Here is a 17497-nt window from a genome sequence, read left to right as displayed (position 1 = left end):
CTTCAATTTTTTAGCATTTTTCATTCCTTGCTCCACTCATTCCCTGAATCTGGAAGGATCGAGTGCAATCACATGCTGTAAAATGGCTACTACATTTGTTGTACATATGAACAATTTACAAATTTTTGCATCTACAGAATGCTGGAAGATTCTACACTCACTTTTTGAAGATTGTAACTAGAGTTTAATGTTCCTCTGCATCACAAGATGGTCAGCATGAGAAAATGCCTGCAAAGGCATAACTGCTATTTGGAAAGCACCCAATAAAGATCTTAAGTGCATTTATGAAGAGAAAAGTGAGAAAGCTATGATTAAATCAAAAGGAACACGAATATTGCAAAAGCTTATCTCTAAAGTTATTGCTTTCATGTCTATAATGTGGGGGAGTATTTTGGAATGTTTCAATGCACTGAGTACAGCACTAAAGTCAGAAGGAGTTGACATACCTGCAGTTACACAACAACTTGCACAACTCAATGAAACTAAAGAAATTAAAGAAGTTCTTTGATGGCTCAGACAGTCATAAAATGGAACTGTGGCTTGCAAATTGATGCTGAAGACTAACAATTTAATTATACTGGTCAGACTGCCCACAGAGCTCAATAAGCATCTTCATGTCTACAATGGATATTCTGAAAAGTTCTCATTCTTACCTAGTTTGAAAAAAATGCCCACTGATATAGTCTTTAATGCTGCACAACAGCTGCAGCATGTTTTTCTCAGAGGATATAGGGGAATCTTTAGGAACAAAACTTATTCATTTCAAAAGGTTCCTTTTAAGTTCCAGACATGAGAAACTTTTGTTGCCTGTCTTAAATAAAATGCTAAGAAAGGCCCACTCTCTCTCTCTCTCTCTCTCTCTCTCTCTCTCTCTCTCTCTTCTCTCTCTCTCTCTCTCTCTCTCTCTCTCTCTCTCGATTTCTTCCTTAAATAACACATACCTACTACAGTAGTACAAGTTTATATGCCAACTAGCTCTGCAGATGAAGAAATTGAAGAAATGTATGATGAAATAAAAGAAACTATTCAGATAGTGAAGGGAGATGAAAATTTAAGTCATGGGTGACTGGAATTCGATAGTAGGAAGGAAATGTAGTAGGTGAATTATGGATTGGGGCTAAGAAATGGAAGAGGAAGCCACCTGGTAGAATTTTGCACAGAGCACAACTTAATCATAGCTAACACTTGGTTCAAGAATCATAAAAGAAGGTTGTATACGTGGAAGAAGCCTGGAGATACTGACAGGTTTCAAATAGATTATATAATGGCAAGACAGATTTAGGAACCAGGTTTTAAATTGTAAGACATTTCCAGGGGCAGATGTGGACTCTGACCACAATCTATTGGTTATGGACTGTAGATTAAAACTGAAGAAAGTACAAAAAGGTGGGAATTTAAGGAGGTGGGACCTGGATAAACTGACTAAACCAAAGGTTGTACAGAGTTTCAGGGATAGCATAAGGGAACAATTGACAGGAATGGGGGAAAGAAATACAGTAGAAGAAGAATGGGTAGCTCTGAGAGATGAAGTAGTGAAGGCAGCAGAGGATCAAGTAGGTAGAAAGACAACAGGTAGTAGAAATCCTTGGGTAACAGAAGAAATATTGAATTTAATTGATGAAAGGAGAAAATATAAAAATGCAGTAAATGAAGCAGGCAAAAAGGAATACAAACATCTCAAAAATGATATCGACAGGAAGTGTAAAATGGCTAAGCAGGCATGGCTAGAGGACAAATGTAAGGATGTAGAGGCTTACCTCACTAGGGGTAAGATAGATACTGCCTACAGGAAAATTAAAGAGACCTTTGGAGAAAAGAGAACCACTTGCATGAATATCAAGAGCTCAGATGGAAACCCAGTTCTAAGCAAAGAAGGGAAAGCAGAAAGGTGGAAGGAGTATATAGAGGGTCTACACAAGGGCGATGTACTTGAGGACAATATTATGAAAATGGAAGAGGATGTAGATGAAGATAAAATGGGAGATATGATACTGCATGAAGAGTTTGACAGAGCACTGAAAGACCTGAGTCGAAACAAGGCCCCGGGAGTAGACAACATTCCATTAGAACTGTTGACAGCCTTGGGAGAGCCAGTCCTGACAAAACTCTACCATCTGGTGAGCAAGATGTATGAGACAGGCAAAATACCCTCAGACTTCAAGAAGAATATAATAATTTCAATCCCAAAGAAAGCAGGTGTTGACAGATGTGAAAATTACCGAACTATCAGTTTAATAAGCCACAGCTGCAAAATACTAACATGAATTCTTTACAGACGAATGGAAAAACTGGTAGAAGCCGACCTCAGGGAAGATCAGTTTGGATTCCGTAGAAATATTGGAACATGTGAGGCAATGCTGACCCTACGACTTATCTTAGAAGAAAGATTAAGGAAAGGCAAACCTACATTTCTAGTATTTGTAGACTTAGAGAAAGCTTTGACAATGCTGACTGGAATACTCTCTTTGAAATTCTGAAGATGGCAGGGGTAAAATACAGGGAGCGAAAGGCTATTTACAATTTGTACAGAAAGCAGATGGCAGTTATAAGAGTCGAGGGGCATGAAAGGGAAGCAGTGGTTGGGAAGGGAGTGAGACTGGGTTGTAGCCTATCCCCGATGTTATTCAATCTGTATATTGAGCAAGCAGTGAAGGAAACAAAGGAAAAATTCAGAGTAGGTATCAAAATCCATGGAGAGGAAATAAAAACTTTGAGGTTCGCCGACGACATTGCAATTCTGTCAGAGACAGCAAAGGACTTAGAAGAGCAGTTGAACGGAATAGATAGTGTCTTGAAAGGAGGATATAAGATGAACATCAACAAAAGCAAAACGAGGATAATGGAATGTAGTCGAATTAAGTCGGGTGATACTGAGGGAATTAGATTAGGAAATGAGACACTTAATGTAGTAAAGGAGTTTTGCTATTTGGGGAGCAAAATAACTGACGATGGTCGAAGTAGAGAGGATATAAAATGTAGACTGGCAATGGCAAGGAAAGGGTTTCTGAAGAAGAGAAATTTGTTAACATCGAGTATAGATTTAAGTGTCAGGAAGTCTTTTCTGAAAGTATTTGTATGGAGTGTAGCTATGTATGGAAGTGAAACATGGGCGATAACTAGTTTGGACAAGAAGAGAATAGAAGCTTTCGAAATGTGGTGCTACAGAAGAATGCTGAAGACTAGATGGGTAGATCACATAACTAATGAGGAGGTATTGAATAGGATTGGGGAGAAGAGAAGTTCGTGGCACATTATTAACAGATCGAAATGTAAATACATCATTCTTTGATCCTGCAGGAGGAGGAGACCCAATTTTATACCACTAGAAGAAGGGATCGGTTGGTAGGACATGTTCTGAGGCATCAAGGGAACACAAATTTAGTATTGGAGGGCAGCATGGAGGGTAAAAATCGTAGAGGGAGACCAAGAGATGAATACACTAAGCAGATACAGAAGGATGTAGGTTGCAGTAGGTACTGGGAGATGAAGAAGCTTGCACAGGATAGAGTAGCATGGAGAGCTGCATCAAACCAGTCTCTGGACTGAAGACAACAACAACAACAACAACAACAACAACAACAACAACCTATTTTAAATAACTTGTTTACAATTTTTCTGCTAAATGTTTCTTTAGAATTGCCCAGGTTTATTGTTGGGGTTTCAAAAAAAATTTATTGGACCCATGGGCATAAAATCACCTAAATACAGGACTGGCTGTTCCCCTTGTTATATGTGAGCAGGTCGCTCAGGATCAACCCGTTTCTGCAAACCAGTGGGTGTCTCCCTTGAACATACTTAAAAATCCATCAGGAGGTTTATACCTGTGGGCTGATTTCAAAGCTGTGATAGACCCACAAACTACCGTAGATTTGTTTCCTCCCTCACAAGCGGAATAATTGATGGACAGATTGGGACAGGGCAAATTCTTTTCCTAGACTGATTTACACGAGACATGTTTGGAGTTACCACTGGACAAGCAATCCAGATAATATTTTGAGATCAACACATACCTGGGATTGTTTCAGCTCCTGTTGGTTTTCAATGGCTCCTGGAAAACTTAACATTCAAAGTCTTTTCATGTATCAACTATTTGGATAATAATGTCATAGGTTTGTATGCCTGATGAACATTTGTCAAATTCAGAGTGTTCGTTTAACATGCTTGCTGCGGCTGGCTTAAAAGATCTGCCAGTGCCCCATAACATCAAAGAGTCACAGGTCATCATGGGGAAATTAACCTGTTAATTTTCTTGCAGATGCTGGACAAATTTCTGCTATACTGGACTGCCTGCACCAGAAAAGGGTTTATTTTGTGTGATCCCATAAATGTCAGGATACATTGCAGCAGTTAAAGGGAACATTGTTCAGTGATCATTGTCCGATTCACTTTGATCCAGCTTTGCTTGTTGTGTCAGCCGGAGATGCATCTTCTTACTGGATTAGAGCTGTGCCCTCCTACAGGATTGGTTCATCCGATAGTCCCACTGCTTTTACCTCAAAAACTTTCAACAAAGTACAGTGCAGTTACATTTAACATGAAAAAGAGCACTCACCATTATCTATGGTATTACCAAGTTTCAGCAATATCTGTAAGGCCAAACATTCTATTTGATTATAGATCATTGGCCTTTAACAGCTCATTTCAATCTTACCAAGCCTGTCCCTCCACTTACACTGAAAAAATTGCAACATTGAGCTCTGTTATTGTCAAATAATCAATACAAGTTGTTGCACAGGTCCATTACTCAACACTGGGAAGCCAATTTCTTGTCTCTGATACTAGTTAATACTGACAGACCATCTGATTTGTCTGAGAAATCACGTTATCAAATTTATTCCCAAGCTTTTGATATTCTTCAAAATTTTCCTCTCAATTTTTGGCATACTGCTGGAGCATATGCTTTTGGCCCAGCTCAATGGGTAGTTTAGCAATACAGGCATCATGGGTGGCCACATAGTTTGAAAGAAATTCTCCAACCAGTCGTTCGTTACTACTTTTTGCACCATCGTGCACTGTCTATGCAGTCAGATGTTCTGCAGTTACATACAGAGAATGGCAATGCATCGGTTGTAATTCCTCACTCACTCCAGAAGGAAGTGTTGTCATTGTCACACCAAGGTCACTGGCGTATAGTTCACCCAAAGCAACTCACCCAATGCCACTGTATTTGGTGCGGCACGAATGCCCAGATTTAACAAATAACCTCTCATCGCAATGTTTGTCCAGAGCAGCAGTCCACTCTGTCACAATGCTTTTTGCAGTGAAAATATCTGTTCTGACCATAGCAAAGTATACACATTGATTTTCCATGTCCATTCTAGAACATGCAAGGGTTATTCGTGGTAGGCACATACAGTAAGTTTCCTTTTGTATTCCCCACAACATTCGCCACTACTGCTAGTACTTTATCAGCTTTCTCCTCTATTTTCTGTCATCTCTACGGTATTCCCAAGGTCCTTGTCTCGGATGACAGACCACAGTTCACGTCAGCCAATTTTCAAGTTTGTGCTGACAACAGCATACAGAATGTAACTACTGCTACTACTACTACTACTACTACTACTACTACTACTACTACTACTTCTCACCAGAGTCTAAAGGTGAAGATGAATGGTTCATTTCAATATTCCAAAGGCACACAGCAAAACTCCATTCCTCCCACACATGGGAGCAAGATTAAAGATGGCTTCTTTCCATGAGAAGGGAAATCATGGTAGAATTATTATGTGGTCATCACTGTATCCTGTTGCATCTCATACAGCCACCACAGAAACAGTTAACTCCACCAGACCAGAAAGCTTCAGCTATTGGATGACGTTTTCTTCAAAATTTATGGCAAGAAATAGCATTGAATGCACAGTGTCATCACACAAGTGTTTAACTGTTCATCTGAAGCTATTTAAGGTTCCTCTGGGCTGCACTGGCACCACCAGAACAAGCTGTGCCACTCTTACATCAGTGATTCTGCTGCAGAACTTTCGCCCACAGATCCAGCATATCTGCCTTTCCACCCATCGCAGTCAGTGCGCCCAGAGCAGTGCCAATGGAGATCAATGTCTGGCCACTGCCACTGTCGCAGATGATCCTGCAACCACAGCCAATGCCCATGAGGGTGCTGCCTCCAGGAAGCTGTCAGAAGGGAGTTCCATCGACTGTCCTACTGGCCACAGTATTTACATCCGTGGATGCAGGTGTGCACCTTGCGACCAGTTTGGTTTTTTGGCAGGTGTTCCCTGTCACTCACAAGAGGTGGATACCAGGGTGCAGACAGGGAACTTCCACCAGCTGCTGCTACAGTCCCTGTCTTCTCATCGTCCACATTCAGGCCTCCCTTCACCCCCCCCCCCCCCCACTGTTGTCACGATTCTGTACTACACGACAACAATGCAGAGGTTTGTGGGGGGGGGGGGGGAGGGGGGTGCAGGCAGGAATGTGGTGTTGCCTGAAGAGTGGGATCCCAGGTTATAGCTGGTACCTCATGACAGAACCATAGGCTAAAGACAGTTGCTGCTAGACAGAGTCATGAACAAGAGACACTGGTGAAGACACGCACTCAAGAGGTTCCACATGCAGCTGCTGCTAGAAATGTACCTACAGCAGAGTGGAGCACCACTCGCCTCACTCAGTGATAGCCACTAGGAGATCAGCAGCATTGTAGCTCAGATCCAGCAGTGGTAGTGTTATTAATCATAACTATGTACCAAAGTTTATACTTAAATGTGCATTAATATGTGACTGTCATTTAGTAGTGTTCAACATTATAACAGTTATTCTTGTCTTCTGTGACAGTAATAAACACATTGAGTCATTGAAGTGGACACTGACTGCATGTAAGTAAAGTACTCAATATTGAAGTGTTTTAGTGATGTCAACTAATATTTCATGTGTGTTTTAGTCCCTGCTCAGCTTCCTCTTTATATAAATCTAGACTTCCTATGAGAAGCAATACAATACCTCTATTATTGTGAGAATTGTTACAATCTGAATATTTTAGGGGAGCAGGTACCTTTAAAAGGCTGCTGTTTTTGTTGTTGAGTAAATTAATTTAGCTTTAAATACTGCTCACTTTTTCTTTATATATTCTTACAACCTACAAAGGTTTTCCATTCTTAAAATGCTAGCCCACTATCTCAACAAGGTCATGAATGACACACATTAAATTCCATAGAACAACTAAAAATGTAGAAAGATTACATTAATGTTGAAATTTATCACCCATAATACAGCATATAGGGAAAACCCAGTACCAGGAAAATGTATTTGATTAGTAGTACACTTGGACACCTTTCAAGGACCAATTATTGCAAATAATAGAATTGCAATGAAGACAGGGGAATTTATGAGAGGTGTTCAAAAGAAAAGACACAAAAGAACACTGTGGGTGTAATTGTTATCTTTATTCAAAAATAATCACCAGAAACCTGAGCACAACTATCCCGCCGTTTCAAAAGATGAAGGATTCCCTGTTCCCAGAATTCCCATGGCTGTAACAAGAGCTAGTCCTTCACTATGCCCTTTAGTTCATCATCCGAGTTTAAGCACTTCCCTCTGAGATGTTTGTTTGGTGTAAAAAAAAAAAAACACATGGAAGTCACAGGGTGACATATCAGGGCTCAAGCTGCTCCCACTTGAACTTAGTCATTGCACTGTGTGTGAACTTGGAAATGTGCGTATATGCATTATCGTGTAGCAGAATGACTCACTCCATGAGCAGCCAAGGCTGTTTGCTCTTTATGAACTCGCGTAGGCTATGGAGTGTCTCATGCTACACTTCCCTGTTAATGGTTTCTCCGTGTTCAAGGAATTCAACAAGTATTGGACCCTGGACATAAATAAATAAATAAATAAATAAAGATGGTGAGCATCCCCTTGCCTGCTGAGGACACAGCTTTGAATTTTTTGGGGGTAGGCAATGACACATGCTTCAAATAACTTATGGGAATGCAGTCATGTGGCACAATTGACAATGCTGTCAACAACATCCCTCAGTTGCTTTCCTGTAAGTTACATGAACATTATGTACTCTGGGAGAAACTCAGGCCTCACAACACATGCTTCAATTGCAAGCATGTCTTACTACACTAGCCAAAAGTGGCAGACACAAATTTCAACCAGTTCTGTTGTTACAGCATTCTGTGCCTTTTCATTTGAACATTCCTTAAAAATTACTGTATTACAGTTTTCTAAGGTAAACAGTATTAAACTTTAATATTCAGTTTATTTCATTCAAGAACCTACTACTTCCATTTTAACACAATGGTCTGGCACAGTGGACACACTGGACTCACATTTGGGAAGACAAATCATTTTGTATTATTGTTACTCACTTTGACTTGTACTTCAAGATCACCATAACCAGCTTGACTAGTGTCAATAGTGAATTCTGCGGGAATTGATGCTGGAATGCCTTTGCCTGACACACCAGGACCATCTACTTTCACACGCTCTGGTTCTGCAGGAGGTCGCACTTTAATCTGGAAGGGGCTGCAATTTTAACGAAGACCATTAATAAGTAAGATAATCACTATCCCAAAGCAAATGTATAAGAAAACAAAAAACATTACGCTTAATAGTCAACATCTGTGTTAACACACCTGTTTTGAATGTCTTTTCCATCCCACGTTATCCTGCCTTTCAGTGTGCTTCCTTCTGGTGGTGGCAGATATGTGACTTCGTAAATGCCACCTCCGAGATCTGTGATCACTGGCTGGTGTTGCAAGGGTCCTTGATAAAAAAAAGTCATTACATACTCTAGTTTAGAATTTGGAAATTAATTTAATAAACAAAAACAAACTTAACTGCTCCATAAAGTTGTCTTAAATACAGAATGAATACTGTTTGATGACCTTAAATACAACACAGGTATGATTTTTCTCCCCTGAAATATACTTGTCCCCTTACCTCTTTCTGACCTCAGCTTAACATCCAGAGGTGCTTTACCAGATTTTGAAGCATCTATTTTGAAAGACACTGGGATATCAGCCCTACATTTATTGGGATCCAATCCAGGACCATAAGCTTTCACAGCAGAAGCATCCACACTTTTCTCAACAGGCACCTGCAAACAGTAGATTCCTTCTTCACATCTTTACATCATTTTGCAGCCATCTCAAAAATATAAATGAAGTCAATTCCTGACATTAAAGATTTGGTTAAAATGTTTAATATTAGTATGTTGTCATTTCTTAGTGAACTCAAATGTGTGTTTGCTGTAGTTCTCCTCTCATTGTCTTGTAGTGATATTGAGTGAGGGGGGTTGTAACATAAGAGGAGCAAAATATGAGAAATAAGCAATAGTGGGATCCTGTTATCCAATTAGAAAGTATTTTCATAACGCAAAGATGACGAGAGGCATCTACATTTCCATTTATTATACAGAAGAGCTACTTATCAGATATTCCAATGACATCACTATATTAAAAAAGTAACGAGAACTTTTAATCTTACACTAGGCTACCAACTGCAGAATAGAACAAAAAGTTTTTAATGCTGTAATGCTCACCCTGCAAGAACCGAACAAGAAAATAGTCCTGTTTTAACAATAAATTTACTTTTAACACACTTCTGATGAAAAAAATACATGACTGTTCCTTAAAAGTGTAGCTGTAATTTGTCTATGGAATCAAGGACAAAATTAATGCATTGACCTTCTCGTTTCTGACAATGACACAATAAACTTTAAATTTACCTTAAAGGGTGAGCCAGGAATGTGCTGATCAGCAAATTTAATACTGACATCATAATCTCCTGGTTCAGATGGTATATATTCCACTGAACATGATCCGTCCCTATTATCTTTGCATGTCATTTTCGCTTCTGAAGGCCCTTCTATAGCTAGACCCAGACCACCTGTTCCTGCTCCTAATGGAAAAAAAACAAAACAAAAACAAACAAAACATCAACTAAAAGCAATGGTGGCACTCTTTTACTACTAACAGAAGAATTGCCTATGCTGCAAGTCCACACTAGAATCATCTACTGCTATAGCAATTGAAAGACCATATGTTAATATAGTTCAGTGTAGAAACACTTCTGAAGAACTTAAGTATATATGAAAAGTTTATAATACACTTCCCTTATTCTCTTTGGTATTATAAACATTGCTTGCAATTAATGGTAAGCTTGATGTGAAGAATGTTTGCACCTGTATGCTAGTTAAACTTACCTTTAGTTTCTACTGTGAAGACGTTAGGTTTATCAACCAAACCCATTTCAAGACCAGGGCCAAATGCTCTGCATTTCTTTGGATCACTGCCTCTCCTAACATTAACAACAAATGGTGATCCTGGGATTGGTAAACCATCATATAATATATCAATTGTGTGACGACCTAGACAAAAATTAGGAAGCTTTTAGTTATTTCCTGATCCACATACACTGAGAACCTACTACAGTAGGCTGCTCTTTATCAAATATGAAAAATCTGCAGTCTTCTTTATTATTAAAGACTAGTATGTCTCCATTACTTTATTAAAATAAAACTCCTTCCTTGTTTAATTGTCCTCATCTTGGGTGCTTGCAGGAATCCCTCTCACAATACCGATTTAACATAAATTTCCAAATACTTTTACTTTTTTATTGCAGCAGATTATGATACTTCAATTTCAGTGGCATTTTGAAATTTTTTCTGTCAAAGCAACTCACTATCATGTGAAACCCTCATCTGTGAGATATTTATACATTTTTTGCTTTCTTTTACTATGAGAATAAGGAGGAATTATATCAGCCTTACCTTCCTCAAATGGCGTATAGCTGATTCTGTATGTTCCATCAGCCATTGGAGTGATAAGATTTTCAGTCTTTGTTCCAGATGGATTAGTAATTGTACAGGTGACCTTTCCATCATCTCTCTTTGCAATAGCACGTGAATCAACCACAAAATCAGTTGGCGAATCCACAAACACACCTAAAATCACATATCAAATTATGATAATTTTTTGGGTTATGTCTACAATAATTTCTGATGGCAGCAACACATCTTGAATAACAATGCTTATATGATTGAAAGAGTTCATCAATGGAAATAGAATCAGTGTTATGAGAGGAATGAATCAAGTAGCTAAATTTTCATTAAAATCAAAATGATAAAAGTTGGAACTTAAGTATTGAAAAAGTCATGCAGTTAGTGAACTTCCTACAAAAAGCAAGCTGTAACACTTTAAAATAAAGAAAATTAATAATATCATTAGCAATTTTAACACACTAACAGCACAGAGTTATTCTAAGTGTCCGTTAGCTCTAACTAAAATTAAACACCAATTAGAATTGTAAAACATCTCATGACATTTATCATTCAACAGCATTCATCAGGGTGCTGAGAGAAGGTTGTCCACAAATACAAAGTAACACAACTTGCATCTTTCAACGTGCACCTATTCTATGGAGACTCACAAACACACAAAAGAAACAATTAACAGCAAGCAGGCTCACACAAAGCCTGCCTACCATGTGGTTGTATTCCATTTCCAGACACTTTGATTCTCTTCAAATCAGCTTCTGGGACAATTAGTGCTTGGAAAGGAGAGCCTGGTATATGCTGATCGTTGAATGTAATGTTGATACTGTAGTCACCAGCTTCTGTAGGAAGGTAAGCCACAGAACATGTTCCATCACCATTGTCCCTGCAGTTGATAGCTGCCTCACAAGGTCCCTCTACTGTAACACCAAGGCCTCCCTGGCCAGCTCCTCGAGTATCTATACAGAATTCTGCTGGTCGACCCACCACCCCCCTTTCTAGTCCAGGTCCTGTGGCTCTCACTTTGCTTGGGTCACTGTCATGCATGCACATGAATCTGTATGGTGCTGGAGATATGGCCTCTCCTCCAAATGAGATGCTCAGTAAGTACTCTCCCAGTTCCGTTGGAGTGAAATTTACAAGAAAACCCTCATGTGTTGGAATAACATGAGCCTTCACACGATTTCCTGAAGGACTTGTAATAGCAACAGCAAAGTCTGCTTTTCCAGCACCTTGTGTTATCACTCTGAATTGCTGCAAACTGTTGATAGGAGCCGCTACAACAGCAATTTGGATTTCTCAACAAACATAACAAATATCTCTTGTATATAATAGATAAGAACAACAACAACATCAATGAAACAAACTGATGATAAACAAATCTATTAAAAGTAGAAGTTTTTTGTGATAACTACATTTAAGTATATAATATTCACATGCTAACAGCTAACTAACTTCCAAAATATTTGACTATCATTTTCATTTCAATAGCATAATATACTGTTTATATTTAACTCAGGTACTAACAGATTAAAATTCCTTTGCTTTATTTTAAGATCTGCTCAGATAACTAAAGAATACTAGGAAATAACCAAACATTAAAGTTAATATAGTTTTTTATGCATATGACTGACAAAAGGAGTCAAAATAACAACAACAACAACAACAACAACAACCCAGACACAGAATGGTATAGTATTATGAAAGTGTTTAAAAAGAAATTTCTAATAAATTTTTAATTACTCTTTTCCAACTAGTGTCCTAGTAGTATGCAATATTGTTTAACATGAATCATTTAGTCTATAAAAATTAAACAAATGTCAGGGTAGTTAAGTGACTAAATTGGATAGCTTTTCTATAATCTTCACTGCTGGAACCTCTCCCATTTTGAATGTTCCATCTTCATGATGAATAAGATCCTAAAATTTTATTATGACCTCATTACATAGAATGCCATTCAAAGTTGCAGCATTTCATTCAGGATATTGCTGTACTATATTAAGATCATGTGTCATCTCTCCTCCTTGAGACTGAAAAAATTTAGTGACAAAAATTTTTGTGATCACAAATACTGTAAATGATGAGAGGAAGCGAAGTTTTTCCATGAAGTATTATGCCTTTAAATTCATATAATGACATTAGATTACATGGACAGGATTAATACATTGCTAAAAAAAAAAAAAAAAAAAAGTTCTAGTCAGTTGTGCCCTGAGTGTGTGGTGCGTACTTTATGCAAACTCTAATGAGAAATTCGCAGGCCTGTTTAAACAGTTCTTAAATGCAAAAACTCACTGCCAGTGAGGCTATACATTGTCATCACAGCAGCAGAATAGTAAAGGAAATATTTCAGAGATTATGATGGACAGTATTTAGCGTTAATGATGAATCTGGAACTTTATAGTTTGTATCAAACCAGAAAATTGAATGCAATTACTTTGGAAGGCAAATAACAGGTTTCATTAAAACTTATAATGGTTATATGAAAACCAAAAACGCTTTATCATTAGTGAGACTACATGTTGTAGAGCAAGATATGAGAAAACACAAATATTGTATAAATAAAGAGAGACTTATTTGCCTAGGGAGAAATTTTGTACTGAAACCTGCCTTCAAGGAGTTAAAATTTGTTCTGTGGAGGTTCATTATTACCCAGAAGATAATTTTTTACTAAGTGTATAATGAAGAAGGAGGAGGAGGAGGAGGAGGAGGAGGAGGAGACGGAGAAGGACAAAAACATGAAGCATGTAAGTTTAAGGAGATATAAAATAAGATACTTAAGAGCCAAGGGGCCTTAACTTTAAAAGTACAAAATCCTTCAAAAATGAGCATGCAGAATTTTATAAAGCATTATCAAGGTTGCCACAAGTTTGCCCAAGTGAAATTCCCTGATATTTCCCTGATTTCCAGAAAGTTTTAGCATTTTTTCCTTACAAATTTTGAGATCTCAAGGGTAAGTTAAGACCTAAGTTGACAATCTGTCTTTGCAGCTACAGTACAAGAAACAAAAGTGAAAACAAGGAAATATCTAAAATAAACTTGCAAGCAGATGGTGTTTCCCAATTTTAGCAAAAATTTTAAGTACTAACATCAACATCTTTTGTAATGAACTGTTTTCAGATGGAGAAAGCAAGCAAAATGGTATGTGTGTTTCATTAAGACCACTGAAGCTATTTTATTTCAATAAAACAAAACTCATTTAGTGACAAAAATATGCATTTCCTTGGAGTCACAAGATGGATTTAAAATACCTTCACCGATTTCATATATAACCTCAAAAAACAGTAGGCCTCTAAAGAAGTGTATAAACGGGGAAGAATTGTGTAAACCAACACTTTGCCAGAAGATGGGTAGTATGACACTTCCCGAAACGTCGCGAGATATCAACGCTACCACCTGGCTGGAGACCCGAGAAACCTTCATCAATAGTTTATGCCAGGAAAGCCTACAGTCACATATACAACACTGTAGGTGACCACCAATAAAATGTTGGTTCTACTATGTTCATTATTGTCAGTTATTACCCACTGTGTTATATCTATTATTTTACAGGTATTGTGAGATTTTTCTTTCGAGAAATATAGTAGTGCATAGTGTACAAACTGTGAGCAACTGACAATTTTCTCCTTCTTATAGTCCATACTTTCAACACGCAAAACTACTTTTGAAGTGCCAAAATGTACTAAAACAAATACAATGTACATAAAACGCCACACTGTACAACATGCTTGTGGTGAGACACTCACAATTCCTGAAATCCATTGCCCACAGTCTCTGTCCTGCTGAGGAGCACCGCAGTCCTGGGTCCACGAATAAACCATGAAAATCTCCTGCATGGCATCACATACAAACAGACCTGACCTGCAGGCAGATCGGCGACACTAGATCTGACGGGCTAAGCCTGGACATTCATATGAACCGAATGGCTTCAGATCAGCAGGTCTGATTCATTACAGGTACCTGCAGAAACAGCATCTGGTTTTGGCCCGTCGTGGAAACCCACTTGCCTGGCCAGAAATTCACGAGCCACAGACGGCATGTTGATGAAATGAGACCTCTGTGATCAATCCGTGAAACAGATAACTTGTTCAAATACTCTGAGAATCAATAATGAAAATAAGTAGGAACTCGCCGTAAAGATGATTGCTGAGCTGCAGACAGGCATTCAGAAAAGACAAACACACTCGCAACTAAATTTTCAGGCACAGCTTTTGTCAGAAAACGGGAGCAGACACACACATTCACACAATCACTCAGACACAAATCATGCCGTCTCTGTCCACTGAGTCTACAGTGCCTGAGAATCAGATCCAAACAAACGACTCCTTGTGCCTCCTTGTCTCTCGTCGGCAGCTGCTAGGCTAGTCACAAGAAGTGGTGGCAGCACTGACTGCAAGCTAAGGCGAGTGATAGGAAGGGGAGAAGCAGTAGGAATGAGGGAGTAGGGAAACGGTGCACCCACCCAGTGATGATGCACGATACCCCAGTAAGCAAACCGTTTCATCTACTGTCATGAAAATAAGATTTTTCCAAAACCTGTGGCAACCCTGATTATGTCAAAGTCAGTTACTATTGTCATCATTTTGATCAAGTACCTTAGTTCACAAAGGACAAAATATCTGCTTCTTGTAGTATCTTATCAGTTCATCCTGTTACACAAAACTTCCCAAGGACACAATGTTTGTAAACATATAATCCCCATTCCAAAGTCTCTACATGTTCCTGAAGTTGATACAGTAACTTCATTTCAAAACGATAATTTATATGTGAATTTAATCATGAGGAAACATAGCTAATTATGTTCTGTGTTTACATATGTTCCCTTCCCCCCCCCCCCCCCCCCCCCTCCCCCCTGCCTTCACTCTAAGGTTTACTAAAGGATCTACATGTCTGACTGGCTCTAGCCAGGATTTGTGTAACAACATAAATTTCTAATTACTCTTTTCCAACTAGTGCCCCAGCAGTATGCAAGATTAATTCTGAACAATCATTTAGTCTATGAAACTTAATTATATTAGATAAAAATTTGCTGCAGATCCAAAATTAGAAAATTACATGAAATGATTAATAAGGGACAAGAGCAATTACCAGCAATCTAAACCGCCCTCATCTTTCCAGGAGAGGAAAGAAATGACCACAATTAAAGCAAACTGAACTCATTTACGATTGGAGGTACACAGTGAGAAACCCAAAGGTATACTAGCTGTAATTTCAACACTGTAGACAGTCTGAACCGATTTGTCACATTCATGCAGTTATCCTTGACCCAAGGAAAAACTATTACTAAAAGAAAAACCCGTGTTTTATTTCCTTGGCCTTCATTATTTGGCGGCTTAACAGGCAAGATCAATGTGTTTTATTATCAACTATATATATATAATTATGGAACAAGAGGAACTTTAATTGACTTACTTGGTTCTAGTCCATCCACTTTAATTTTTGAAATATCAACATGGGGCTGAACTTGTATTTTTATTGGACTCTGAGGAATCTTCTGTCCACCATACATTATTGTTGCAGTATACTGACCAGGCTGCGACACACAGTAGTCGACAGTGAAAGTACCATCTCCATTGTCAGTGATATCCAATGGCACATCAGTTCCTGTATCACTTTTAAGAGCCAGCTGTATATCACCTAAAATACATGTTTTATGTTAAGATTTATGCTATGGCAAACAAACTTCAAATGGAGCTCTGAGTATTGGTTAATTTATGCATTCTTTTAACTCTTACCATGACCAGCTTCTCTACAGTCAATGTTGAAATGGGTAGGGGTGTTCGATTTCACACCTTTTTCTACACCAGGTCCAAAGACCTGCACTTTTGATGGATTAAGAGGCTCTGAAACAAACACTCGGTAAGGACTATTCCTTGTTGCAACACCACCATAATTCACCTGTGGAAATATTGCAAGTCTCAGTTTGTGTTTCAAATACTGACATTTATCCACACTCAAATAAAAGCACACAAAGATTCCAGATGAAGTTTTTTTTTTATGAACACCTATCATTCATTTGATAGGGAAGATAGCAAAGAAAGAAATAATGAGAAAATGTACTTCATATTTTTTACCTGTACTACATTTTTCCCTCCTTTTGGAACATATTCTGCCTTGAATGTCCCATCGTGATTGTCCTTTACTTTAACATCAACATTTTTGCAACTGGCATCAAGGACCTGTTTATGAACATAGGAAAAAAATTATGTAAATGAAGGAATTTAATAGTACACTTTGTCATTATCATTGGCAATATTAAACCAGTAGGCTTTCGACAAAAAAGCCTCTTCCTGAATTGGATACACACACACACACACACACACACACACACACACACACACACACACACACACACACAGAGAGAGAGAGAGAGAGAGAGAGAGAGAGAGAGAGAGAGAGAGAGAGAGAGAGAGAGAGAGTGTGTGAGTCTCAAGTTGTCCATTTCAGAAGAAGGCCTTCTGACCGAAAGCTTACTTTTTTAGCAATCTTTTTGTTGTGCCTGTCAACAACAAAATGTCTCCACTGTATGATGACTAGCAATCTGCCCTTTTCATCATATTGTCATTATTCCATCCTGGATTTTTCATTGTTATCAGCACTGATTGATGAAGTGTTATGGGAATTTTGTTAAGTCAGTGCCTATGTTTTGACCTAACAAAGAATACTGCGGACTATTGTATGTAAGCAAACAAAGATAAGAGCAGTGCAAGGGTAATGCATATGTTAGTTTAATAGAACAAGGCAGCATAAGATGCTGCAAATCTA

General features: G+C 38.4%; 1 protein-coding gene across 4 annotated transcripts in view; it reads right to left on the bottom strand.

Annotated features, from left to right (window-relative positions):
* Positions 1-17497, bottom strand: part of LOC124554863 (filamin-A) — a 546889-nt gene that overhangs the window by 226985 nt on the left and 302407 nt on the right. For 2 of the 4 annotated variants that reach the window (XM_047128531.1, XM_047128532.1), the window contains 10 exons: positions 16807-16911; positions 16468-16630; positions 16145-16369; positions 11446-12012; positions 10733-10906; positions 10166-10330; positions 9689-9861; positions 8902-9058; positions 8595-8724; positions 8328-8484 (listed from right to left, as the gene is read on the bottom strand). In XM_047128531.1, the coding sequence (XP_046984487.1) occupies positions 8328-8484; positions 8595-8724; positions 8902-9058; positions 9689-9861; positions 10166-10330; positions 10733-10906; positions 11446-12012; positions 16145-16369; positions 16468-16630; positions 16807-16911 (2016 nt within the window). The remainder of the gene's footprint in view (positions 1-8327; positions 8485-8594; positions 8725-8901; positions 9059-9688; positions 9862-10165; positions 10331-10732; positions 10907-11445; positions 12013-16144; positions 16370-16467; positions 16631-16806; positions 16912-17497) is intronic. The other 2 variants (XM_047128533.1, XM_047128534.1) reach the window with 1 other exon arrangement.

Source organism: Schistocerca americana, chromosome X (assembly GCF_021461395.2).
Source record: "Schistocerca americana isolate TAMUIC-IGC-003095 chromosome X, iqSchAmer2.1, whole genome shotgun sequence".
In the NCBI taxonomy this organism is placed as follows: Eukaryota; Metazoa; Arthropoda; class Insecta; order Orthoptera; family Acrididae; genus Schistocerca; species Schistocerca americana.
Note: the sequence above shows the minus strand (reverse complement) of the source record. Positions and strands in the feature narration are given on the sequence as shown.